Source organism: Sorex araneus, chromosome 5 (genome assembly GCF_027595985.1).
Source record: "Sorex araneus isolate mSorAra2 chromosome 5, mSorAra2.pri, whole genome shotgun sequence".
NCBI classification, from domain to species: domain Eukaryota; kingdom Metazoa; phylum Chordata; class Mammalia; order Eulipotyphla; family Soricidae; genus Sorex; species Sorex araneus.
The window spans coordinates 92,351,369-92,378,277 of record NC_073306.1 but is presented as its reverse complement, the minus strand read 5'-3'; the positions used below and the strand labels follow the sequence as shown (position 1 = coordinate 92,378,277).

Genomic DNA, 26,909 nt, shown 5'->3' with positions numbered 1-26,909 from the left:
CGTGACGGGGCGGGCCGCGCGCAGGTTGCATATTTTAGGCAGCGAGGAGGCGGCGGGCGCGAGCTGCGCGGGAGGAGGCGCACACGTGGCAGCAGCGGCACCGGCCCGGCCGCCTCCGTCCTTCGGCCTCTCTGATCGCCGCTCGCCGGCAGCCGAGCACCGCCACCATGGGCAAGGGGGTGAGTCCCGGCGCGCGGGGACACGCGGGGCCCCGGCCGCGGCCCGCCGCCCGCCCGCTTCCCGTCTCCGCCCGCCGTGCCCGGGCCGCGCTCCTCCCCTTCCCCCGGCCCTGCGCGCCCCGCCCGGCGCCCGGGCCCCGGGTGGCGCAGGGCCGAGCGGCGCCCCGCGGGAGAAGCACCGGCGGCGGGAGCGGGCCAGGAAGGGCGTGTCCCGGGCCCCAAGATGGCCCTGGAGGGGCGCCCTGGGGACCTCGGCGGGACCTTCGACCACGGGGCTGGGTGTTTGTGGTCGCGGGGCGAGGGGGGCACGGCGCTTTTCTTTCTGGGGAGATGTGCCTGGAAGTACCGCAGGCGCCTTCCCCGGGGCCTCTGAGTACAATAAGCCCCCAAAGGACTGGAGGCCGCGGTCAGTGCGAGGTGTCCACCCGCGCGCTCAGAGCCGATCTCCAAGGAGCGGGGGTCTCCGGGGCAGGAGCGGGGTGTGTTCGGGACGGGGGTCTGTCTTGCCTGCCTTGAACCGCTGCAGAAGACCAGGTCCTGGATTCCAGTGAGGCAGGCGCAGGGCTAACTGAGAAGACCTACCCAGATAAATCCCCAAGAGATCGTGCGGGGAAGTGGGTAGCTTGTGCAGGGTCTGGTCTTCAGGTTTTCGCCGGCCTCCTGCTAGTGGGTCTCCGTGCATCTTAGTGAGAGGCCCTTACCCAGGGATAGGAAAGCTCGCCTCTGGAGGCAAGGGAATACACAACTTGTATCTTTTGAAAGCACAGAATATGGAGGAGCTGCCTGGAGCACCCCACCGGGAAACGGGGGGTCCCAGCTCCTTCCATATCGCCCTCTCCTCCTGTTCATTCCTACAAACAAGTTCTTGGAAGCTCATTTTCTCTCTCTCCCCCACAACCCCTAAGAAAAGTTTTATTTTCTGAGTCAGACCTAGGGACGTGGGGGGTGGGGGGGTGGGGAGATGGTGGTTACGGAGATCATAGATAGGAACCGAGGCTAGAAAGGTGAAGTGACTTGTTCAAGGTCAAATACCTCGTTAGTGAATTCCGTGGGCTCCGCACAGCCTGACTGTTCTAACAGCAGTACACAGTACTCACTCACAGGTTTCCTTGGGTGAGGCTAGTGTTGGGGAGAGGTGGGTGTGTGGTAGCTTCAGTTTGTCTCTGTATGCCTTAGGTGTCTTTGTAACCACAGGCCGGCATGGTGGTGGTAAAGATAGCAACACTTCTGGGTAGTTAGTGGAGGTGCAACTCAAATGTCCTGTGGTGCCTCAGAAATACCTGGTGGTGGCCCAGCAGACTCAGAACTGGGTGGTGAGCATGGCTGTGCTGCTTTCTGCCAAGGGATCGGTTGGTATTCTGGGTTCCCCAGCACATTGCATGGCAAGTGGGGGGTGCATGAGTGGGATTCTCTTGCGGTGTTACCCCTTTTGCCTCCTGGGATTTACCCTGGTTGTTGTTCAGAACGCTATTTTACACTGACACTTTTCCATTGAAACGTTGGGATTTTTCCACATGGGGATTAAAATGTGGGTGGAGTGGTGACTATAAGCCTGCTCCTGATTGGCTCACCAGGAAGCTCGTGCTGGTAGCTCATTTCTAAGGTCACTGTTAATTTCTCCTCTGTTCACGCTGTCTTTGGGGGTGGGGGTCAGGGCTGAGGTGCTAGTGTAGGTGATTTTGTGTCCTTCCAAATGAAGTTCCTCAGCCAGCCTTTGGTCACAAAAAAAGAACAGCTCCTGCTGAATCATTCCTGCTACAAGTAGGATTGTGTGTCCCCCCCTCCCTTTTTTTTTTTTTTTTTTTGCAAATGGTGTGTTTTTGCCAGGGGCTGGGCTCAGATCCACAGCTCAGCCTCCTACCCACCATCCTGGAGAGGTCCAGGAGAAACTTTCTCTCCAGCTTACAAAAGAAGGAGGAGGGTGGTGGCGCCACCTGTGGTTTTCCATTGTTTGAATATTAACTTAGTTACCTAGAAAATAAAGCCTAGCTTCAGGGTAATGGGGGGATGTAGCTACCAGAGGTGCAGGAAAAAGGGTTCAGGTGAAGGTTGCCCACGGGATCCACAGGTCAGCATAAATCCTGGTTGTACGGTAACATTATCAACTGCCCTTTTGGAGCGCAGCTTGAAAGCGTGACTAAGCCTCGGCTGGCTGCTATAAAGCTGGTACTTTAGACTAGAAGCCCTGGAGGGGCAAGGTGCCCAGCCTGGCCCCTGGCCCCGAGCAAGTGGAGGTTGCATCACACCCGCTCATGCCTCCCAGGCTCCACTTCCTGTGCCCTCCGCTAGCTCAGGGTGTATCCGCTCTTGCTAACTTGCTGTTTGTTCATCTGAATTGCTCTATGCCAGCAAGTTTGTAACAGGGAATGACTCACCTTGGGTGGGAGGGGAGGCAAGGCGAGGAGGAATTCTACATCATAAATCTGAACAGGTTGAGGATAGGCTAACCCTGACAGCCATTTTAACCCAGTAAAATGTTTTAGCCAGCTGAGGGCCAACACTTCGGACACACAGGCCTTCAAAGTGCTCCTGAACAGCGTTGCAAAAAAAAAAAAATCCAATCATTCCAAAGCCCCAGAGACTTAGTGGCTCTCCATGTTCCTTCCTAGCTGCCTTTCTAGCCACTGTGCCCGCTTAGTTGAGCAACAAATTAACAGCTGTGACATTCTGGTCAGATCTGGCTGAGTTCTAAAGATAGCCAGAGAAAGGGGCTTTCACTTTGGAAGGATTTTGTATGGAAAAGTAAGTTGAATTAATTTCTTCACTTAAAAAAAGAAGGTTGGACCTGTTTGACCACAAGCCCTGTGACTAGGGCTCCTAGGTCCCAGTGGCAGTCCCTGGGTGCCCTGCGGGCCCAGGTACTTGCTTGGACATGTACGGTGGGCAGCAGGGTGCTTGCTTAGCACATACAGTGGGCAGCAGGGATGGGGAGAGTTTATAAACTCGGTTTGCTGCTTGTCAGTGTCACATGCAGAACTGAAGTATGGATGGGAAATGATGGAAAGGCTACTCCTTACTGTCAGAGGAAGGCTGAGGAAGTGCCTTTTGGTTGGCATTGCTGCCCTGTTTAATAGCCTCTAAGAGCTCTGTATACTTTCACTTCACAAGTAGAGGACTTTACATTTTCATAAGTCTTTGTCAACATCTTGCAAAAGAAATGGCCTTTTGGCCCCTCTGGGGTAGATGAGTGCAGGGAGCCTCTCCTGCCTTCAGGCTACCAGGGCCCTCTGCCAGCCATCAGGCCCCGAGCAGAAACCCGAGAGTCCCATCAGATGGGCTCCCTGTAATCAGAGCAACTGCGTTCACACAGCAAAACACTGGCCAGAATGTTTCCCCTGCCCCAGCCAGAGCTGTCCAGTTCTGGATCAGGCTGAAAACACATGCCTTGTAAGGGCTGATGGGACACTTAAGGGGATTTTTAAACCCACAACTTTTCACCCTCCTTTTTCTCTAGCTCTCCTTCATTTCTGTATTTTTGGAAATGGAGGCGTCACTGGGTCAGGTTTGAACTTTTCTCACGTCTCTGTGAATTGAGTATATGAGAGGAAGTGTGTTCTTTGGCTGGAGTCACAGGGAGACTGTTCTTTGCATATGACTCACCTCATTAGTTGTGCTGAAATCTGTTGTCAGGAATTCACAATAAGTGCTTCACATTCACTGACTGTTGGGGACAGCAGGTCTGTCCTAAGCAAGCAGAACAACCTTCTTCCTCTACTCTGCTGTTTCTCTCTGGGCTTCCCTTTGAAGCCAAGGGGATGGTGGCTAATAAGCTTCATTCCTGAGCATCTTTCTGACTATTCAGTGAGTGATGATCTGAACCTGAATAATCTTTGGGTCTGGTTTTGTTCAGAATCTATGGGTACCAGTGACATTTTCTGTTGGTGATTGGAAAAGTTGATTCTTGCTGTTACTCTTGCTGTGGCTCTGGCATTATTTTGGGCCTGATGGTGCTGGAAGGTTTTATGCCTCAGTGGGGCTTGATGTTTTTCTTTCCAGTCTGCAATCACAATGAGAGTTGGGCCCTACACGCACTTTGGGGCTGTTTTCCTCTTTCCCTTCCACATGGTGCGGGCTACACTTACCTTTAACACACAGGGCACTTCTCCAGTGCTGCTGCCTTCCTGCTATCTGCCTTTAACCATTTTACTCTGCATCTTCCCTCTGGACTCCATCTGAAGAGTCATATCATCCTTGTGCCAATCATGAATCCATTGTCTCACACACCAGCAGGTCCTTTAGGCAATGCTCACCAAAAAGGCCTGGCAAAGTAAAATGGAGCCAGGGGGGCAGCAGATAGAGGGAAGTGGCAGGAAGTTTCAGCCCTTCATTCCCCAGGTGTCGCCTGTTGAAAACCTTTTGTGAGGTGCTGGACCTCAGTCCCAGGGCCTCACGCTTGCAAGGCATGTGCCCTACCATCACGCTATACCCCAGCCCTGGAGCACAGGCTATAATTGGGAAAACTTGTAGAGAGAATCATTCTAAAGTATATCGATTCTTTTGACATTTTGGAGTTTTTACTTAAATAGTCATGGGTGTATTCTGTTGCAGGGAGGGTAGACTGTATGTAAACTCATTCCAAATTTCCCTGCAGGATTAGGAAGATAGGTCAAAACCTGGTTCTTCTGGGGCTCAGGGAAGCTGCTGATCAGAGCTGGGGCTGTTTCTCTTGCCCCTGCTGGCCAGGAGGCAGAGGCCAGCTTTGACTGTGCTGAGCTGGGCTCATCAAATGGATAGCTCTGGACTCTGTCCACGATCATTCTTTGTATTGCATGGGGATGTGAGAGAAGGACTTTGAAGGTCAGTGGTCCTTCAGGGTCACCTCTGCAGAGAGAAGCTGTTGCCCTGGGCCAGCAGCTTCAGTCCTAGGGCAGTGTTTTTCCACCCTCAGATTCCTGGCTGGGAAATTCCTTATATTAGCTAAACTACTTAGTTGTTTGGGAACAACTGAAGGTGTAGTGAAATTGGCATGATTATTTCTTATTATATGTGTTTGTGTGTGTGTCTCTGTGTGTAAAACGTTTTAATCCACAATTTACAATGCACTAAATGAGTTTTAAAAAAGTTTTCATTAATAAATGAGGGTGGTGGTCACTGATGTTGATCCACACTGGGTTTTATAGTAAAGAGAACTTGTCCTGCTCTGCAGAGGTCCCTTATGGACTTGACAGTGCTGCTGGTGACTGTGTATGAGCCCAGTGAGACTGGCTGTGTCTCCCAGCTACTGGCTCCCATCCCCCCCTAAGGTGGAAGTGTTGGGGTCTGTCTCTGGGTTGGACATGGACTGATGTGGACAATGATGGTGTAGGCTTTCACCCTCCTGGACCCTGGTACTGGTGGGTTTGAAAAAGAGTGCAACTTGGAAGACTTTGCTTTTTCCATAGCTGATGGCAGCCCTTTCCTTGATTATTAATCTGATTATCAAAATGCCTTCCTAGAGTCTTTCAGAGTTAGACCAAGTATTGCTCCGTTTCAGGAAACAGCCTGACAGTACAAGGCCTCAGGCTGGCTCTTGGCAGAGCAGATGGGCTGACACACTCTCAGCAGTTCTAAAGGGCTAGAGCCCTGGCTTCCAGGTGGGTGCTTGCTGCCCTGAGGCAGTGGTGCCAGTTGTGCAGGAGACCCTCCCTGCCTGGGCAGTGTGGGGGCCACCTTCTTCCCCTCCCCTCCCCAGGCCATCTTTTCTAACTCTGCCTTGCTGGAGCAGAGGAGAGCAAGCTCCGCCCCTGGGGCTCTGGGAGCCCACGGAAAGGAGTGGATGTGCCACCCTTCTCCCCAGCGCCTTTTTCTCTGCTGGATCAGGGGGCACCACAGTGGGAGTGACTGTTCCAGGGAAAGTGGCCCTGTCGGGCAGCCTCTGTCCAGCTGTGACCTTCAGCTTCCTAAACTAGAGTGGAAAAAACCCAGAACTCAACTTTCCTGGTCGTCGAGGTGGCCCTTCCCAAAACGTGCTCTAACAAGTGTCTCTGGTTGTGTCGGCGCCCCAGCAGGGGGCCGTGGGGAGGGCAGCGAGAGCTGTGGTTAAAGCAGTTTGGATGCTTCTGCAGGGATGAGCAGTGGCCGGTGGGATCCTGGCCTTCACCTTTGTTTGTACCACATGCCGCTCAGAGAAATAATAGAACGTATTTATATTTAGTGCTGTTGCGGTGGTGCCCTCCTGACCCCACACGCCCACATTCTCCCTCTCCGCCTCTTCTTTGAAACAGTCCACAGTCATCAGACTGAAGACCCTCAGTAAGGGGTGCTGTGGGGCTCTCTCCTGGACAGCCCTGCCTAGCGAGCAAAGGGAAGCTGCTAAGAGAGAGAAACTCCACAGCACCATTTTCATGTTTCTTTCACAAATGGCTTCTTTTAAAACTCCAGCCTTGCATTGCCTGAGCTGATTAGGCTACAGGTCCGGGTGGTGGTGATGAAGCTGTGAGAGGATGGGGTCCCCAGCTCACTTAGCCCTCGGGGACTGGGAGACTGTGGGCAGGTTCTTCTCTACTTTGCAAGTAGGCATAAACTTGGGAAAGGTCCAGGGCCAAGCTGCGCCAATGATTCTCCCCTCCTTCCTTCAGAGAGGAAAATATTGAAAGTAAGAATAAAAAATGCAGATGGTAATGCAGAGGGACTATAATTATGGTTTTCATATATTTAAATTAAATACTTCTTGATGATACTCAACTTGTTTCATTGATTTATTTACTTATTTATTGGTGGAGGGGCCACTTGGCAATGCTTATTCCTGGCTCTGTGCTCAGAAGTCCATATGGGGTGTTGGGGCCCTTACTCAGGTCAGCCAAATGCAAGACAAGTGCCCTGCCTCCTGTACTGTATTTTCAGCCCCGCAACTCGCTTTTATGGGAATTAAAGAGCTTGATTTTTTTTTTTAATCAATACAAAAATGGTCTCCTAAGTCTTACAGAAAGCCCTCATCCATGATTTTAAGTGTCTTATTTCCCCTCTTGAGAAGAGGCCCTATCTTGTCTTGGTTCGCTTTCAGTATGTGATTATTTCCCATTTTTACTCTGGCACCATGGGCTGTACGTATGCAGAGAGGCACTCCAAATGCCTCTGCTCCAATGGAGAGAATGTCAAGAATGTCCATATCTTAGACCTGCTTGTTCCTAACAGATAAGATAGACACTAATAACTTCTCCCATGGCTGCTGGGGGAAGTGATCCGTCAGGGGACACTGCGAACTTGAAGCAGCAGAAGCTGAGCGGTGTGGCCAGGATGGCTGTCAACACCAGCTCATACGGAGCAGGATTTTTGTTTAGGATCTTTGACTGTTTTTCAAATTCAAATGATAGTTGCCTTTAACTGGTTATTATTGAAACACACCCAGATTTTAATTTACTATTTTATTCCCAGTGCATTGCACATTCCTAATTGCTTTAGTTGCTGAAAATTTACTAATGGAAGTTAGGAATGAATAACAGAAATTCAAATAGGGCCAGAGAGAAAGTACAGAATCTAAGACACTTTCTCTACATGTGGCTGGTCCAGATTTGACCCGAGCGCTCTATATGGTCCCCCAAGTCTCACCAGGAGTGTCAGAGTCCAGAAGAAACGTGAGCTCCTCTGGTGTCCTGTACCCCACACCTCCCTTCCTTGCTTTTTCCCTTTTTAGATTGTGCTTGATGAGGGAAGTTTTGTGTTGGGGAGTGGATAATCTAGGGTGAGGGGACCTAGTTTCTGTGGACTGAGCCTCAGAGCACTGAGTTTAGATTGTGTATAGATAAACTTAAGCATTTTAAACAGAGGGTGGGAGAATGGCACTATCTAAATTTAAACTATAGAATCAACATTTTCTCTCAGAATTGTTCCAGTTTTCAAGAGGCGTAGGTGGATCCTGTGAATCATGTGATAATCCACATGCTTTTTCTGCATCCTGCTTATGTCAAAACATCCAGTGACTTTCTTTTGGGGGGTTATTTTCAGTCTGCAGATTAGGGTGGGGAGCCCTTTTTTTGTCTCCATTTACAGAATTTTTTAAGGACTGATTTTTTTTTTTAAGATGAAAAGGTCAGTGTTAGTGTGATAGCCCTAGGGTTAAAACTTTGTATACAGTGTAACTTTTATATTCTTAGCTTCATAAACTTTTATATTCCTAGCTTCATAAAGCTAAGCACTTAAACACAGCAGTAAAAAAGGGAAGCTTTCAGTCTCCTCAAAAACCTGAATGGGGTGTGGGCCACTGTTCGTATCTCTGCTGTAAAGAAGAAAAGGGAAGTGAGGACTGAGTGGTTTGCTTGGGAATGCAGGTGGTCCAGAACCCACGATAATGGTGTCCTCCCCTGTAATCCTGGAAAAGACAGGACATTTGGTGAGAAGATAAAGGCCACAACAGTTAAAGCCATCTCCCATTCACAGCAGGTGGAAGGGACTGGCTATCATAGAGTCCGGCCACACTTCCCCATGGGCCTTGGTGCCTAGGGTTTGGACAGTGTTTTTATCTATGATAATGGCCCACTCTGCTTAGAGATGCTAACACCAGTACCTGCACCATTTCTATAAATATTTTCCCAATGACTTAACATTTCTGTCTCCAAACACGCTCAAGTTGCAGGCTCATTCATCATCCTCTCTTCCCTTTTCCCCCTGTAGGTTGGACGTGATAAATATGAACCTGCTGCTGTGTCAGAGCAGGGCAACAAAAAGAAGCAGAAGAAGGAGAGGGATATGGATGAACTGAAGAAAGAAGTTTCTATGGTGAGTAGATGGTACAAGACTGCTTTTTTGTTCTCAAAAAACTTAATTGTAAACAATTTCAAAGAATCATACACCCTATAACTTTGGAGTGTATAATCTTTCCCCCTTCCCATCCCTTTATTTGTGGAAATGTTCATTATTATAACTGTTAAGAGGAGTGGAGAAATTAATCAAAGTTGGGCAGAACCAAAGGCCTATAGAGAAAGGAACACGTGGACTGTTAGACCGTTACCATTCCTGAAGAGCTCTGGGAGACTCCACACATGTCACCTGTCCACCTGCCATCTGGCACCAGGTCTTTGCCTCTCCCTAAAGGGCTGTATTGATCACTCACTAACTGTATGGTCCACCAAAACAGTAGCAACTTCTGTGGTAAAGGGGAAATGTTCTGTGACCCCTCTGCAGCTTGTGGGGTGCAGTTTGCTCCTGGCTGCGCCTGGATCAGCCAGGCCAAGGGTCTAAAGAAGCCCATGCAAGCCAAGCCTTCATTCTAGCCTGGGAGTCATCTCCCCTATCCGGTGGCATTTTGCTGTTGTTGTCGTTAAGGTCTTTTTAAATGGTACAATATTGAATTCTTCTACTTTGTTTCTATTTCCCTTTAGGATGACCATAAACTTAGCCTGGATGAGCTTCATCGGAAGTATGGAACAGACTTGAACCGAGTGCGTTGTCCTCATTTGTAATTTACACAGCCTCCTAATTCTCCCCTTCACACTTAACTGTGGCCCAGGGTCTCTGGAATTGTGACGGCCACCATCCCATACTTGCTCTATGATGTTGCAGAGCTGAAGCTTTCATGCGCTTTTAAATCAGTTTTGTTTCTGGAGCCAGAGAGATAGTGTAGAGGTTAGGAAACTTGCCTTGCACATGGTCAGTCCGGGTTCAATCACCAACATTCCATATGGGCCCCCAAGCCTACTAAAAGTAATTCAGGAATGCAGAACTAGGAGTAACCCACCCCTGAGCATCACTGGGTGTAGCGCCCCCCCCCCAATAAATAAATAAATAAATGCTAACATCCTTTTGTTTCCCTTGCAACTTTGGGCTTCCTTCTGAAGAACAGTCTCCCCTTTTGGAGTAGGTGTGAGAGAGCCAGCCATTGGGAGCACTGGCAGGTGAAAGTGAACAGACCCGTAGCCATGCTCACTCTCCATCCTTTGGTGACTAGCCTTCCTGTTACCTTTCCACGCTGGCCAGACTGAGTTTAGTATTCCAGCTAGCTGAGGCCCCTTAAAATTTTGCAGTTTTATTAGCTTGCTATGTCAGAAACGGTAGAAATGTATACAAATTGCTCTTTCCGTAAAGTATGTACCATGTATCCTTGTTGTCTAGGTAAGTTTGATACCAAATTTACAACTGACTGTGAACAGTGGGGTTGGTTATTTCTAGGCAACTGCCAAGGAGTCTGGGACTTAAGACTTGAGTTTCAGTTAATATGTATCATTATTTCAATAGTTACCCAGAAACTCTTAAGAAGGGGGTTTCATTACTGTGTCTCCCTGGTCTCGCTTAAGTTTTCTTCAGATTCCTCTGAGATGTACTCCTTGTGACCCTAAATAAGTACTGTAGATCTTCATCCTGACTTGTAGACTGGGAGTGATGCCCTCTCCATCACCCCCCCCCCCCCCACCAGCACCACCAGTGTGGCTGTGAGAATTAGGACCATTTGGAGCATCAGCTTCAGTGTTGGGCCCCTGGAGCCCACTCAGTTCTGGTGGTGTGTGTGGTAGCTTCTGCCCGGAAGCAGGTTTGGCAGAGTCCTTGTCTCCTTCCTGTTAACTCAATAGGGCAGGTAACACGGACCTGGGCTATTTAGACGCTCAGGCCCAGGTGCTTCATTATTTCCCCCACCCCTGCGTGTGGATAAGGAGACTTGCTTTCTACTCAGAGAATTTTGGCTTCAAGGTCTCTTTCAAAGAATAAGGCCTTGACAAAGTGGACTTTTCCAGTAAGTTTTTTTTAGTTAACAGGCGTGTGTGTGTGTGTGTGTGTGTGTTGGGGGAGGTAGCTGAAATATGCAAATATGTGGAACCTTCCCTATCAGACAAGTGTCTTACTTGCCATCCAGCATCGTTGTATACTTAAAACTTGGCTATTAACCCAATAACAAGGTGAATTCCTACAGATTTTTTTCTCTCCTTCAATGTTTATAGAAGGGATTTTCTCCTGCTTCCTGGCAGGTTTAATACACAAAAATATCCCAAGCACTTGATTTGCAAAACTGAACCTGAGTTAAATTGGGTATCTTTTAGGTAAAAATTCAATATGGCCTAAATCCTTATCCAAAAGTTAGAAGAGGTGATGCTGAATTCAAATTTGCCCTTGAATCAAGTTGAAAAGAGATTCAGTCTGGGTGCTGTGGGTTCCATGGCGAGCTGCAGGCTCTTGTATGCCTGAACATTGGTGGCTCATCCTCTGAGCATGCTGGGTTCTACACTGACTTGAGGATGTCTGAATTCTTTTTTTTCCTGAATTCTTAGGCAGCTTTCCTGTTGCTGGCCTGAGCTTAAAGGGGAGAAATGACTGCAGGCTTTCTGTTCTGTCCTCTCTTCCCAGGGCTTAACCACTGCTCGTGCTGCCGAGATCCTGGCCCGAGATGGTCCCAATGCGCTCACCCCTCCTCCTACCACACCTGAGTGGATCAAATTCTGCCGGCAACTATTCGGGGGGTTCTCAATGTTGTTGTGGATCGGCGCAATTCTTTGTTTCCTGGCTTATAGCATTCTCGCTGCCACGGAAGAAGAACCTCAGAATGATAATGTGAGTTCACATGAGCCCAGCATGGGGTCCTCAGCCAGTCCTCACTGCCCACTGAGGGCTGTAGAGGGACCCTCCGCTGCCGTCTTCAGTGCCCTCCCTTCTCCCTCCTTGCTCCTGCCCCTCCTGTCCATAGAAGTGCTTCTGAGCTGTGTGTGGACAGCAGCTCTGTCACACAGGAGGTGTCCAGAGACACCTGCAGTTACTCTGCAGCAGTCACCAGTTGCCTCAAACATCGCTTCATTTTACTAAGTCAGGGAACATCCATCGAGAACTCCAAATATCTAAGGGGACCCGAGCCACCTTTCTCCGTGCGGCCCCCCCCGCCCCCCCCGCCACCATCTGACTGTCAGGTGTGGTAGGGACACTCTGTTTCTGGAGGTTGGCCCATGGCTAGAAATCCATCCTTCTTGGTCAGAAACTGACAGGGCGTCCCCTGTGTTCTCCGAGCCTGTAGCCTCATGAGTGTACTTCCTTCCTTCCAGCTGTATCTTGGGGTGGTGCTTTCAGCTGTCGTCATCATCACTGGTTGTTTCTCTTACTATCAAGAAGCTAAAAGCTCCAAGATCATGGAATCCTTCAAGAACATGGTTCCTCAGGTACCTGCAGGTTTTGTTCATCCACACTGGACCATCCCCGGAACATGGTTTGTGTGGTGTTGAGATTCCCAGTCTTCAACCAGCACTTGGAAAGTCTGTCTGCCAGGGAGCAAGACATGCTTCCCCCAATCTTCAAATCTAAACCCATTTTCCCCATAATCCAGAGAGAACCTCAGAGTTCTACCAGGGGCCTGCTACCCACCCTGCGAATGGGAGGCCAGCTCTTAGAGATTGCTGTGAGCAAGCTTTGTAATTCCCATAAATGAAGAAATGTTACCTGTTGTTTATGCAGGTCATTAGTCATACATAGGTCCCTTTGCAATCAGGTTACTGGTACTTTGGGGTATCTGTTTTTTGCGAATGTCATGGTATGAATCCTTTGTTCCCTTCCAAAGCAAGCGCTTGTCATTCGAAATGGTGAGAAGTTGAGCATCAATGCCGAGGAAGTTGTGGTTGGGGATCTGGTGGAGGTGAAGGGCGGTGACCGGATCCCTGCAGACCTGAGGATCATATCTGCGAACGGCTGTAAGGTAGGCCTTACTGAGCTGGTCCCTAAAGGTTGAGCTTCTGAGTAGCCCCGATACAGTCATGCTCATGTGGCGCTTCTTGTGGACAGGTGGACAACTCTTCACTCACTGGTGAATCAGAACCCCAGACCAGGTCTCCGGATTTCACCCACGAAAACCCCCTGGAGACAAGGAACATCGCCTTCTTCTCAACTAACTGTGTTGAAGGTAACTGGAGAGCCTGGGCACCGCAGGTCATTCACTAGGGTGGACCATAGGTGCGGGGTCCTCAGACCTGCTTGGATTGCCCACAGTCCCTGCAGCCTCCATGAGTGCAGAGTAGACAGGGAGACGCAAGACATCTGCGTTTGTTTCCTGGCTCCTTGTGCTTCTCCTTCCCCCTCCTGCAAGCTGCTTCTGTAGCTGTGCCAGCCAAAATCATGGAGTTTGGAACCGCCACCTTGCTAGTGGATCAGAACCTTTGATCAGAGCTCTGTTCTAGAGCCCCTCTGCCCAAAAGTGGTGTCTCTTAGACAGGTGTTTCTCTGCTGCTACCATGCCCGACCCCTCTTTCAGGCACAGCCCGTGGCATCGTTGTGTACACTGGGGATCGCACTGTGATGGGGAGAATCGCCACCCTCGCCTCAGGCCTGGAGGGAGGCCAGACCCCAATTGCTGCAGAAATCGAGCACTTCATTCATCTCATTACTGGCGTGGCCGTGTTCCTGGGTGTGTCCTTCTTCATCCTGTCTCTGATCCTGGAGTACACCTGGCTGGAAGCTGTCATCTTCCTCATCGGTATCATTGTAGCCAACGTGCCAGAAGGGCTGCTGGCCACTGTCACGGTGAGAAGCTCCTACTGTCCAGCTGTATGAGTGTAGGGGTCCACTGTGTAGTCAGCTCTCCTCCCCGTGGGCTCGGTGGTTTTCTGTCAAGCACTGTGGTTGCCAGGGAAGGCCAGGCAGATTTACATGGAAGATGGTAACTTGAGAGCACTGTTTTTGTTCTTAAGCTAGTTCCGTGATCCTGCACAGAGCAGTGGAGAAAGGGGAACTGAGGTGTGTGTTCATAGCGTGGCAGGGCCTGGTATACCTGCGTCATCTCCTCCAGCTTACGTGGAGGCTAAGTTTCCCCCCTCCCTGGGATACAGTCAGAGCTCACAGAGCATGAGTCCCAGCCAGGTTACGTGACAGAATCTTGGTCCTGGTATCTAGGTGTGCCTGACTCTCACTGCCAAACGCATGGCGCGGAAGAACTGCTTAGTGAAGAACTTAGAAGCTGTGGAGACCCTCGGGTCCACATCCACCATCTGCTCAGATAAAACTGGAACTCTGACCCAGAACCGGATGACAGTGGCCCACATGTGGTTTGACAATCAGATCCATGAAGCTGACACAACGGAGAACCAGAGTGGTAAGCCCAGGCTCGGCCTCACGACTCCCAGAGCAAGCTTTTTGCAGGGGTGGGGAATAAAACATGGTGATTTAATTTTTTGGGGGGGTCAGGAGTCAAAGGCCAGTGTCCCGCAAACGGGATGGCAGAAGACATACAACTTGCGAGTTTCATTTATTAGGGAAACGAACAGCATGGCCTCACATTTTAATGCTATAACAGAAAGTTGGTGCAAGGCTGTTTTTATTTTTTCTTGTCCCCTTCCAGGTGTCTCTTTCGACAAGACTTCAGCCACCTGGATTGCTCTGTCCAGGATTGCAGGTCTCTGCAACCGCGCTGTGTTCCAGGCGAACCAGGAGAACCTTCCTATCCTGAAGGTAAGTTGAGGTTGCCAGCCCAGGGGCTGCATGGGACCACAGACATCCTTTCTTCAACACGACCCTGGAGTCCTGACAGTAACTGTTTCTTGTAGGTCCATAGAGGCTAGCAGAGGTGAGCAAACAGGAAAACCTGGATGTTAGGGGAAATAGGATATAATCTTAGCTAGAGAAAGACTGATTATCATTAATAAAATTAATATAAATATAACTAAATCATCATATCAGCAATTGTTTTGCTCTGTTTTTATATACCACCTAAGTCAGTGGACAGTGAGGGCTAATTTTGTGGTTCCATAATGGCATTTTCATACTAGGATACAGTAGATTCCAGCAAATCTCTTAAGCCATATATGTTCTTAAAATAGCTCAGCTATTTGTTATCTTAATTGTTTTTAGCTTGCTTGCTGATGATATGAAAATAAGCTTAGCTTTGTGGAATTCTCAGGAAATTTGCCCAAGCAGAGATGCAATCTTAGAAAGGTCCAAAGTTGCACGTGGCCTCTTAGGACGAAAGACAGTTGTGAGCCCTCCTGGGCTGGCTTTTGTTTTTCCCTTTTCTCTCAGACACTGTCTGCTTGTTCTGGGCAGGGCAGAGCTGCCACTGAGTGTGGCTTGCTGGATGAGGATGGCTCCCCTGTGAGAACAGGCTTCCCTTTACTATCAGGGAGATTTTCTTGGCATCGAAGTGATGTTGGGGGCTGGAGTAATAGCACAGCGGGTAGGGCTTTTGCCTTGCATGTGCCGATCTGGGTTCTATTCCCAGCATCCTATATGGTCCCCCAAGCACCACCAGGGATAATTCCTGAGTGCAGAGCCAGAAATGACCCCTGTTCATCACCAGGTATGACCCAGAAAGCAAAAAACAAACAAACAAAAAAAAACAAAACAAAAGTGATGTTGATTGGAGTAGGAAGAGTTTATCTTGGGATAAAATTCTAGATGTCGGTTTCGTGTTTTTCCTTCCCTCAAAGTGGAAGGAAACCATGGCTCAGCCTTTGAGCATTGGGGCTCACAATGAATAAATCTTTCTTGATTTAAGAGCCACAGAAGCTGAGTGCAGGCTTTCATGCTGGAGGCCTGGGTTTGCTCTCCAGCACCACCCAGACGCCTAGCACCAGGTGTGGCTCAAACCCAGCAGAAAGGCCGGCTTATGTTTGTTTCTCAGGCAAGACTGCCTTTGCCTTCCTAGTAAACAGCTACTACATTTGCAGTGTGCACATGTCATGAATCTCATCTGCAGATGTAGTCTTGAACTGTTGTTAGTGTCTGTTGTTAGACTGGGAGTGAAAGCAGTGTTTCGCATGAAACATGAAGCGTGTGTGGCATGGCGTGTGCATAGATGCATGGGGTGTGCTCCTAGCTGATCATATTGCTGCTGGAGCAACTCCACTCACATCTCTCAGACCCCAGGTAGTTTTGCTCAGTTGAATTATGTTTATTATATAAAGTCTGGCTAATTTGTCCTTGACAGTTTGCCCCAGGGTTTTAAGGCATCTTTGAAACACTACTTAAGGACATGCTTTGAGATCTTTCAGCACTCCAGGAATAAAACTTAAATCATGCCAAAGTTGGCTGAAAAGAGCCTGGTGGGCTCTTCTCCCTCGTCCCCACCCCACTCACACACACACACCTTAGGGCAGAAACTGACTTGGGGAGGGATAGCTATGGGGAGGAGACCAGAGCTAGTGTCTGAGCCTGGGCATGGCCACAGGCCTGGGCTGCAGAGTGTCCACACACACCCACTGGCTGTCTCAGAGAGGCCTTGCGGGTGACTGACCCTTTGTGGCTCTCCACAGCGGGCTGTGGCGGGAGATGCCTCGGAGTCGGCGCTCCTGAAGTGCATCGAGGTGTGCTGCGGCTCTGTGAAGGAGATGCGGGAGCGCTACGCCAAGATCGTGGAGATCCCCTTCAACTCCACCAACAAGTACCAGGTCTGCGGGCTGGGCTGGAGATGCCCTGGGAGCCGCCTAGGTGGGTGCCGCACTCGGATGGGGTTGGCCTGAGGCTTCTCCAGAGAACTCCGAGAATCCCATTGTATGTGCACGGGAGTAGGGTGAGCAGGAACCGCTTCTGATATGCACTTAGATCCCTTTGGATGGGGCTGTGCCGTCTGTGAAGATGTGTCTGTGTGCGCCCACCAATCCCTTTGTTTTCAGATTTCCTTACAGGAAATTCATGCTTATATTTGGGATTGGTGAGTGCATTGTCGTGCTGGTATTTACTGTCTCATTCGGTGTATGTTACTAGGTCCGAGACACATCGGGGTTGTGAAATAACCAGATCATAGTATTTCTCTTTCTCCGTAATAAATACTAACTGGAATGGGAGCTTTGCTCACCTCTGCACTGCCACGCCCGGCCTCCAGGCTCACGCCTGAACTCTCCCTTCCAGCTGTCCATTCATAAAAACCCCAACACGAATGAGCCCCGACACCTGCTGGTGATGAAAGGTGCCCCCGAGAGGATCCTGGACCGCTGCAGCTCTATCCTCCTGCACGGCAAGGAGCAGCCCCTGGATGAGGAGCTCAAGGATGCCTTCCAGAACGCCTACCTGGAGCTGGGCGGCCTCGGAGAGCGCGTGCTAGGTAACGGGCCAGCTGTCAGGAGGAGCCCGCGCAGGCTGACCTAGATCTTGTTGGCCTCCCAGTGAGCCTCTCTGGAGCTTGCCTCCTGCTCCTTTATTTGCTTCTCGTGGTTTTGAAAACAGCAAGTGCCAGGGGGCAAGGCCGCTGTGTTGGACGACTCGCATCCCCTGCTGGCTCGCGTCTGGCTCAGCCTTAGACTTCTGCTCTCCTGCTGGTCACGTCTGTTTGCTCAGAGAAAATGGGGGCAGAAGAGACTTATGATGAATTTTTGTTGTTCCATGAACTGTAAATTTAGTGAGATTAAAATTAGTTCCTAGAGCAGCTAGCACAGAGCCACTTCCTGACTGCCAGAGAGTGGTTGTGAATTTACACGGGGACTGTATAGGATCAGCAGCGAAGGAGTGTGAACAGTAAATTTTGTGTCTCCATGCTCCATGCTCCCTTTTCTCCCTGTCAGCCACTGGAGGATTAGAAGCTTATTTTCACTCATTGCATAATTGCAGGACATGACACTGATAGAATTGCAGAAATAATTCATTATTTATGTTTTCCTTCTCATTCCCTTTAGCTTGGGAAACTGAGAACTGGATTCAGAGCCCATGGTTCCTCATCTAACTTGAGGTGGCTTATGTTGGTGTCTGTCCGATAAAGTATCTTTATTCCTCTGCCACCCAGAGTAGCAGCCGTTTCTCTCCTTTCAACTCAACATAACACTTGGTCTGTGTATCCTTCATATAAGATTGAAAGGAACATCTTGGGCATCATGGTGCTTGTGTTTACAACTCTACTAGATGGAAATGTTGGGGAGAATGGGTCTGACCTGACTTCAGTAAGGAGCTAGCACACTGGCCTGCATCAAGACTCAGTTTAGTGAGCAAGGAGCAGAGGTGGATGCTGACTTGCCTTGGGAGGGAGTTGAGCTGGATTCTGTGGTTTTCCATGGCACCAGGTGGGCAGGCCTCACACTCCTGAAGTCCTCGCACCGGGGATTCATGTGGTTTGCAGCTTCCCCAGGAAGCAATTCCTCTCCTTAGGGACTTGGCGATAGCTTCTGCCTTCTCCACTCATCATGAATGGTACATAAGGGGAAGTGAAACCATATTCTTTGATCAAACTAGACTTCAGAGACTATCCCAGCAGAGGAAGGCAGAGGAAGGAGCTGCTGTCCTCTTCCCCCTTGGCCCTCCCTCAGGGACTCCCTCCCTCCCCTCAGGTTTCTGCCACCTCTTGCTGCCTGATGAGCAGTTTCCTGAAGGATTCCAGTTTGACACCGATGATGTGAACTTCCCCGTCGACAATCTCTGCTTTGTTGGGCTCATCTCCATGATTGACCCTCCTCGGGCAGCTGTCCCTGATGCTGTGGGCAAGTGCCGAAGTGCTGGAATTAAGGTAGAGTCCACCTGCCTCACCCCCGTGCTGTGGGGTGCCCCCGCCTGCGCCTCTCCACCACACACTCCTTGTTACGTATTACAACCGTATTACGTTGTCCTATTCCCCCCTGCAGGTCATCATGGTTACCGGAGACCATCCCATCACAGCCAAAGCCATTGCCAAAGGTGTAGGGATCATCTCAGAAGGCAATGAGACTGTGGAAGATATTGCTGCACGCCTCAACATCCCCGTGAGCCAGGTGAACCCCAGGTGAGTGAGGAGGAGAAAGCAGCATCTACCTGGCTCGTGCACCGAGCAGTCATGGGTCTCTCGCTGTCACGGGTGCAGTGATGGAGTGTTTTCTGCTTGCTTAGAGTTGGAGGTCTAAGAGCAGCGTGCTGAGGTAGGTCGAGTTCCTGAGAGCAGGAATTAAGGCAGAGCAAGCAAGCCTAACTCTCCTGTATCCAGAACTTAGAATAGTAAACTCAGCGAGAACAGACATGGACCATCTCTGTTGAGAGCTGTTGGGCTGCTGCTCCCCCACCCTCTTTGGGTCTGTGGAAGACCTTCTCTAAAGCTTGCAGAGGACAGGGCTGCGGAAAACACAGCTCTGACTTGGGGGGTATTTTCAGTTTTGCCTGGAACCAGCCCAGGCCCCGCCCATAACAAGTATGTCCCTCCCGCCCCACTTGGCAGTTAATGGTTCTGACCACGGAGCCCTTGTCAAGGGGCTGTCACTGGCAAGATCAGATAAAGAAGGCTCACTTTCCTGGGTAGTTCAGGCAAAAAAGGAGAATTCTGGTAAGAAAGTAAAATAGATTCGAGAGAGATTTGGTTTTGCTTTGCATTTGTTAGTGGAGGGTTTGAGAAGCATTGCAGCTTACTATAGCCTGGTCCTCTGTCCGTGCATTTTACAGCAAGATAGCAGGTATGCCCAAAGGCTGTGCATTTTGATTGAGGCTATCTAGGGAAAAGTGCTCTGCTCCCTGTACAGACCAGGCAGATTTTTATTCCCTGGGGCAGTTTCCCTCTGACTTTTTTCTCTGCATGGTTTATCCCTCCACCATGTGGAGGTGACTTTTATCTTCTTTTGTCCTTAACCCTAGAGATGCCAAGGCATGCGTGGTACATGGAAGTGATCTGAAGGACATGACTTCTGAGCAGCTGGATGACATTCTTAAGTACCACACAGAGATCGTGTTTGCCAGAACCTCTCCTCAGCAGAAGCTTATCATTGTGGAGGGTTGCCAGAGGCAGGTCAGTGGGCAGCCAGGCCAGCCCTCGTGGCCCGCTCAGATCTGGGGCTGCCCCGAATTTGAGCCTGCCTTGATTCCTGCTTTGGAGATGGATCCTTGGTGTGTTCCGAGCATGACTCACCACCCTGGCCCTGGGTTGCCCTTCCAACATGGGGGTGCTGTACTGCCACTGAGTGGCAGTTGTGGGCCCTTGTCGGCTTATGTCTGAGACACACACACAGTGACTGCCCTGAGACAGGCTTGTGCCTTCTCTATCTCGTGAGACTCAGCCGCCGCCTCCCTTGTTCCAGGGAGCGATTGTGGCTGTGACTGGGGATGGCGTCAATGACTCCCCCGCTCTGAAGAAAGCAGACATTGGCGTCGCCATGGGGATTGCGGGCTCAGACGTGTCCAAGCAAGCCGCGGACATGATTCTCCTGGACGACAACTTCGCCTCCATTGTGACGGGGGTGGAAGAAGGTGAGCGTCATGGCTCCATGTCTGCCTCCTTGGGACCTGGAGCTATTCTGCCTCCTTAGAGCCTAAAACACGGGTCGTAGCGATAGTACAGAGGGTAGAGTGTTGGTCTTGGACACGGCCGACCTAATTTCAGTCCTCAGCATCCCATATGGTCCCCCAAGCACCGCCAGGAGTAACCCCTGAGCATTGCTGGGTGTGACCCAAAAAGCCAAAAAAAAAAAACAAACCCAAAACCTAATAAAACACTTGCTCTCCTAGGTCGCCTGATCTTTGATAACTTGAAGAAATCCATCGCCTACACCCTGACCAGTAACATTCCAGAGATCACCCCCTTCCTGATATTTATTATTGCCAACATTCCACTCCCTCTGGGCACCGTTACCATCCTCTGCATCGATCTGGGCACAGACATGGTAAGGGAAGGTCACTGCTTCCATGCGCCAGGTCCTCATGGCCACCGGGCAGGGCTCGCCAGGGGTTGCTCTTGGCCTTGCTCTTGGTCTTGGCGTGAAAGGGACAGATCTCTTTAGGGCAAACTAGCAAGCCCTGCAAATAAGAACATTCCCTTTTTGAGTCGCTTTCTCATGGAACCTTCAATGTCTTTTGAACCAGTGGTTTTAAGCCACAGTATCCATGCTTGGGGCTACTCCTGGCTCTGCCTGGGCTGCTCTGTGCCGGAGATCAAACCCAGGCTCCTGCACACAGCCAGCTGAGCTGACTCTGGCCCATGAAAGTTATATTTTTCTTACAACAGAAAAAGGATGCTGTGATGATATCAACTAGTGTTTGCAGACCTAAACCCTTTCTTGCCCCTTCTCAGGTTCCCGCCATCTCCCTGGCTTATGAGCAAGCTGAAAGTGACATCATGAAGAGACAGCCCAGGAACCCCAAAACAGATAAGCTTGTGAATGAGCGTCTGATCAGCATGGCCTACGGGCAGATCGGTGAGTGGAGTGCGGGCACATCCAGGGCCACGTGCAGGGCTCCATGGCACCACCTCACCTAGGGCTGCTCTGAGGCCCACACGGGCCGGGCAGGGAGTCTAGGGGTCCCTAAGCCTTATGTGACATGGTGGCACCTCCTCTAAGCCCATGTGTGGTGCACAGGCAGCTTTCCTGGCTGAAATCAGTTGTTTAGGGTCAGAGTTGGCTTTGAAGAAATTACAGGGGTTTGAAGGTTTGACTGGGTGGCCATTCCTGGTGGAGCTCAGCCAGTGGACAGGTCTCCAATAGTGGTCCTGGTCCAGGCCGCTGGCAATCTGGACAAAAATATGCTTTGTTCCTCCAGCCTCCCCTGGGGCCCTTCAGAACAATCTGGGGAACCACTCAGCCTTTTGGATCACAGGACATGTATGATTAGGACACTTGGGCAAAAATAGCTCTTACCCCAGATTTTAGCCAAGATTCTGACAGTTAATGGCAACTGAGTCAGCTTCCTGGCTTGGTCAGCGGGCTAATCAAGAGAGGGGAAGTCAGGATTGGGAGAGAAGGCAGGAATCCCACCTGAGGGGTTGAGGGCAGTATGCTGGAAACAGGGGAGGCATCAGCCAGAAAGCACCTTATGGACCGTGTCCACAGATACCAGCTAAAAGACACGGTGGAAGGAATTGAGATTTCCCTCCGCCCCTTATCCCCAACTCCACCCCCCACAACCCTGGGACTGACCAGGTCATAGGCAAGGATGTAAGAGAGGCTGTGGGCTTCTTGGGCACCTCCCAAACAAACCAGTAGGGGTCCTGAAGGTTTCCCCCGGCTTCGCAGGCATGATCCAGGCCCTGGGGGGCTTCTTCACATACTTTGTGATTCTGGCGGAGAACGGCTTCCTCCCCATCCACCTGCTGGGTATCCGCGTGGACTGGGATGACCGTTGGATCAACGACGTGGAGGACAGCTATGGACAGCAGTGGGTGAGTGGGGCCTGGCCTGGCCACATGCCCTCCAGCCTGGTGCTTACAGCTGCACCAGCCCGAGGTCAGGCTCATGGGTTTACCTACTGCTTTCCAGACTTACGAGCAGAGGAAGATCGTGGAGTTCACCTGCCACACCGCCTTCTTTGTCAGCATCGTGGTGGTGCAGTGGGCCGACTTGGTCATCTGTAAGACCAGGAGGAATTCTGTGTTCCAGCAGGGCATGAAGTGAGTGATGGGGTAGCTCTGCTCTGAGTATCCACTCTGGGATTTCTAAGCCTTCTTCATAAAATCTCTTTCCAGAATAGGGCAGTTTCTGAAATCTCAGGTTAGGGGAGCAAACTTGGGAAACTTTGGAAGCAAGATGTCATTCTTTGATTATTTTCCTCTGGGCATCTGTACAGTTTATGCCTGAGGGAGGGCATTTACCTTTACCTATAGCTTTAAAACATGTCACTTGGGGCTGGAAAGATAGTAGTAAGTAGGGCACTTGCCTTCCATGCAGCTGACCTGGGTTCAGTGCCTGGCACCCTGTATGGCCCCTGGGCCTGCCAGGTGTGATTCCTGAGTACTTCTGGGTGTGGGTCCCCCCAAAGTCCCCAAGCCCCCTACTCCCCCCCTCCCTGCAAAAAAATGTACATGTCAGTTTGCATGTTTTAAACTTCCTCCCTCATTTCAGGAACAAGATCCTGATATTCGGCCTCTTTGAAGAGACAGCCCTGGCTGCCTTCCTTTCCTACTGCCCTGGAATGGGGGTGGCCCTGAGGATGTATCCCCTCAAGTAAGTCACCCCAGCCCTAGTTTCCCACAGTGTGTGTGTTGGGGGGAATGGCAGGGTGCCTTCCCCTGTGCCTGCCCTGTCTCACTGCACACACCTGCTCCTCCTCCCCCCACCCCCCGGATTAGGGAGCTGGAGAAGGGTCCCCCGGGCTCACAGTGACCACACCAGTGCTGCACACTGAGCCCAGGAAGGGCTGCAGAGGCCTTGGTGATTCAGCACAGCCTAGTTCCAGGCCAAGCCTCAGCCTTCCCAGCCATGTTCAGGGTATACTGAGAGGTCGCATCCCAAGTTCAACTTGGTGTGTTTGTCTCTGCACCTTGTCCTGTTACATTTCACCACCTTTCTGGGCCTCTGAATTGTCTGCTATCAAAAGAAGGCTGGAAAAGCAGAGCGGGGAAGGAATCGCCTCATCCCTAAACCCATCAGACTCCTCCTGGTGGCCTTGGGGGTCGTGCCTGTCCCCCATCAGCCTAGAGTATGGCCCTCAGGGCTGTGTGCCCAGGGCATGATCAGGCTGGCATCGCTTGGTAACAGGAGGAGCCTTGTCTGCAGTGAGCCTCAAGATAGACACTGTGACTAGAGGGCTTGCCCAGACATGCTCTGCCCCATCTGGAGGTGGTTTAGTCCCTTTGGTGGCCAGGTCATGCAGGGTTCTCTAGGAGCACCTGCAGGAGACACAGGGCAGGAAGTGCAGAAGGGAGTTTTGCCGTGCATGGCCTCTGCTCGTGTGTTTTTCCAAGGGAAGCTGGTTGTCAGGAAGGCTCAGCCCCGATCCCAGCCTGGGGCCATGGCAGCAGCCTCCATGCTCCCCAAGGCCCTGGGGTGTGTGAACAGATCGGCCTTCTTCATTTTCCCAGTGTGGGGCTCAGAGAACTGCTGATCCACCCACAAGTCTCCCTGCTAGGGTTGGGGAAGAACCACTGATGTGGGTCAGAACCAGGGTTCTTCAAAACTAGGATGGGGCTGGAGAGACAGGTGTGACCCAAAAGCCAGAACAGGACAAAAAAAATGTCCTGAGTTTCTCAATTTAGAAGCATGTACGGCATCTCTGAGGTGGCCAGTAGGCAGTGCTTTAGGCCTGCCCGTGTTCACAGTAGCCAGAGCCTGGAAACAGCCTGAGTGCCCAGAACAGACGACTGATTAAAGAAACTTTGTTACATCTATGCAATGGAATACTATGCAACTGTTAGGAAAGATGAAGTCATGAAATTTGCTTAATAAGTGCATGGACATGGAGAGTGTCATGCTAAGTGAAATGAGTCAGAAAGAGGGACAGACATAGTAGGACTGCACTCATTTGTGGAATATAAAATGACACAATATCAGACTGACACCCAAGGACAGTAGACACAAGGGCCAGGAAGATTGCTCCATAGTTGGAAGCTTGCCTCATAAGCTGGGGGAGAAAGCAGCTGGAATAGAGAAGGGATCATTAAGACAATGATGGTTGGAGGAATCAACCTTCATTGATTCAGGATGGGAAATGTGTGCTGAAAGTAGATTAAGGACCAAATGTGATAGCCTCTCAGTATCTGTATTGCAAACCATAACACCCAAAATTAGAGAGAGTATGGGGGAAAATGTCTGCCATGGAGGCAGGGGAGGGGAGAGTTGGAAAGGGGGAGTATACTGGGACATTGTGGAGATTGTGCACTGGTGGAGGGATGGGTGTTCGATCATTGTATGACTGAAATTTAAACCTGAAAGCTTTGTAGCTGTATCTTATGGTGATTCAATTTTAAAAAGTGAAAGGAATCAGACTGCAGCCCAGCAGGGCTCTTGGTCCCCAGAGCCCCACCAGGAGTGTTCCCTGAATGCAGAGCCAATAGTAAGCTCTGCGCACCGCTGGGTGTGCCCTCAAAAAGAAACAAATAAAAATGACCATTAGACTGGGGCCAGAGAGCTTGTCTGGAGGGCAATACACTGTACTTGGATGCAGCCAGCCCCTCTTAACTCCTTCAACTCCTGTGCCACATGCAGATGTAGGGTCTCCTGTCCTCAAGTACTGCCAGGAGTGATGCCTGAGCTTATTGGGAGTGGCCCAGATTTTTTTTTCAAAAATGGAAAATAAAACAGAAGCTGGGGGCCTGGTTCCTTTGTCAAGTCTGGACTCTGCACTCTCCCCACTGGCCACCAGCAAATGCCCATCACTGTGGCGCTCAGCAGGGACCGTCCTTGCCTGAATCACGCACGTGTTGACATCTATACCGGCTTTCCTTTCCAGACCTACCTGGTGGTTCTGTGCCTTCCCCTACTCCCTTCTCATCTTCGTGTATGACGAAGTCAGGAAGCTCATCATCAGGAGACGCCCTGGAGGTAGTTATGGGACACAGCTCTGGGGGGCAGGGGCTGGGAGTTGCTGCCGCTCTGTCTCAGGTAGCCATGTTCCATTGAATTCTGAGCTCCCCTGGACCATTTCTCTGATTGGCAAAGGCCAGTGGACCAGGCACCCACCCGCCCACTGCATCCAGTGTCACCCCCATGGGTGTTGTGAAGTCTTGAACCAATCTGTTCTGGGTCCAGAGTGATAGCACAGCGGGTAGGGCATTTGCCTTGCACGCAGCTGACCCGGATTCCATCCCCGGCATCCCTGAGCACTGCCAGGAGTAATTCCTGAGTGCATGATCCAGGAGTAACCCCTGTGCATAGCCAGGTATGACCCAAAGAGAAAAAAAAAAAAGAGAACCAATCCTGTCTGAGACTGACATATCCATCAACTCACGCGTGGTAGCCCCTGCCTTCTGTCTGGGCAGTGGTATTCCTAAGGACATTCAACCAAGTCCCATGGTGGGTGGGGTCTACTGTTCTCAGCACCCCACTGCCTGTGTCACCCTCACAGTAACTGAGACACCCTCTGTCTTGTGCCTGCAGGCTGGGTAGAGAAGGAGACCTACTACTAGCCCCGCCCTGCACGCCGTGGAGTCCCGTGCCACTCTGCACCCTCGCCCACACCCTCTTTGTCTACTTCAGTCTCGGAGTTAAGAACTCTACCCTGGTAGGAAAGCACCGAAGCATGTGGGGAGCGAGACGTCCAGGAATGAAGCATGTAGCTATATTGGGGGGGTGGGGGGGAACTGCCTGAGAAACATCGTCTGAGATGACAGCGGGGAAGGATTTATGTGCCTTTCTGTTTTTGTAAAAAGGATAACCTGGAAAGACTGAAAGAATACATTTTATATCTGGATTTTTACAAATAAAGGTGGCTATTATAATGGACTCTCGAGCCTGTGTTGGTCATTACCTCTACCAGGAATCCGGTCTGACCCCTGTCCTGTGGTTCTCAGGCCGCCCCCCACTGCCCCAACCTTCCTTCCATGCAGGGCAAGAGGAAGAAACATGGAGTTGGCTGCTCCTGGTCTCTCAGCTCCACCTGAGCCCCTGTCGTCTCCCCAGCCATGCCAAGTAGTCCCCCGCTTATTTAGCATGGAATTGCTGTTTCAGGATGCAGCAGGTACCAGAAGGCACTTAAGGAGAAAAGATGAAAAAGATTTATTTATATCAGAGTCACGTCTGAGGACTCCTGCTCTCAGAGCTAGTGTCAGACACTTGGCAGCTATCCACCCGAGTGCCACTAATGGCTCAGATTCCAGCACCGCCCTGCTTGGGTTAAGTGGACACAGCAGTCCTTACGTCTGGCACTGGCAGCCATCCGTATCTGCCAGGACCATAGATCAGAGGTCGGGCTCTGCTGTTGTCCTGCAGAAAGTTGAGTTTGTGGCATTTGCTGCAGTGGGAGCAGGCAGAGAATTGTCCTGGCCAGTCCTTGTCCCCCAGCCCCTCGGCTGATGAGCCTTGGAGAGCTAGGTGCTTCCTCCTTTCTTGGGTGCATGCCCCTGGAATGATCTTATGGCTAAGATCCATGTCACACATCTTAGCAAATCATCCTTCATGTGCTGTTTATTCAGTCCTGTACAAGGATCCTGTGTTGAAGTTGCTGAAGGATTAAAGTGCTGAGATCAGCAGCATCATTTGGTCCTCCCTGAGGATGCCTTACATTGATGGTTTCCATGGTGACAGGACTGAGGCTGCTGCACAGACGATTTGA

At 50.7% G+C, this 26,909-nt stretch overlaps 1 protein-coding gene across 1 annotated transcript; it reads left to right on the top strand.

Annotated features, from left to right (window-relative positions):
• Positions 1–26,080, top strand: ATP1A1 (ATPase Na+/K+ transporting subunit alpha 1). Its single transcript, XM_055138986.1, has 23 exons — positions 1–179; positions 8,769–8,873; positions 9,476–9,535; positions 11,430–11,633; positions 12,116–12,229; positions 12,625–12,759; positions 12,846–12,963; positions 13,312–13,580; positions 13,950–14,148; positions 14,395–14,504; positions 16,304–16,438; positions 16,899–17,091; positions 18,305–18,480; positions 18,596–18,732; positions 19,569–19,719; positions 20,009–20,177; positions 20,436–20,590; positions 20,998–21,121; positions 21,938–22,083; positions 22,181–22,311; positions 22,763–22,864; positions 25,089–25,180; positions 25,736–26,080. The coding sequence occupies exons 1-23, from the start codon at positions 168–170 to the stop codon at positions 25,762–25,764; spliced, it is 3,066 nt and encodes a 1,021-aa protein (XP_054994961.1). The 5' UTR covers positions 1–167; the 3' UTR covers positions 25,765–26,080.
• Positions 26,081–26,909: the final 829 nt, after the last annotated feature.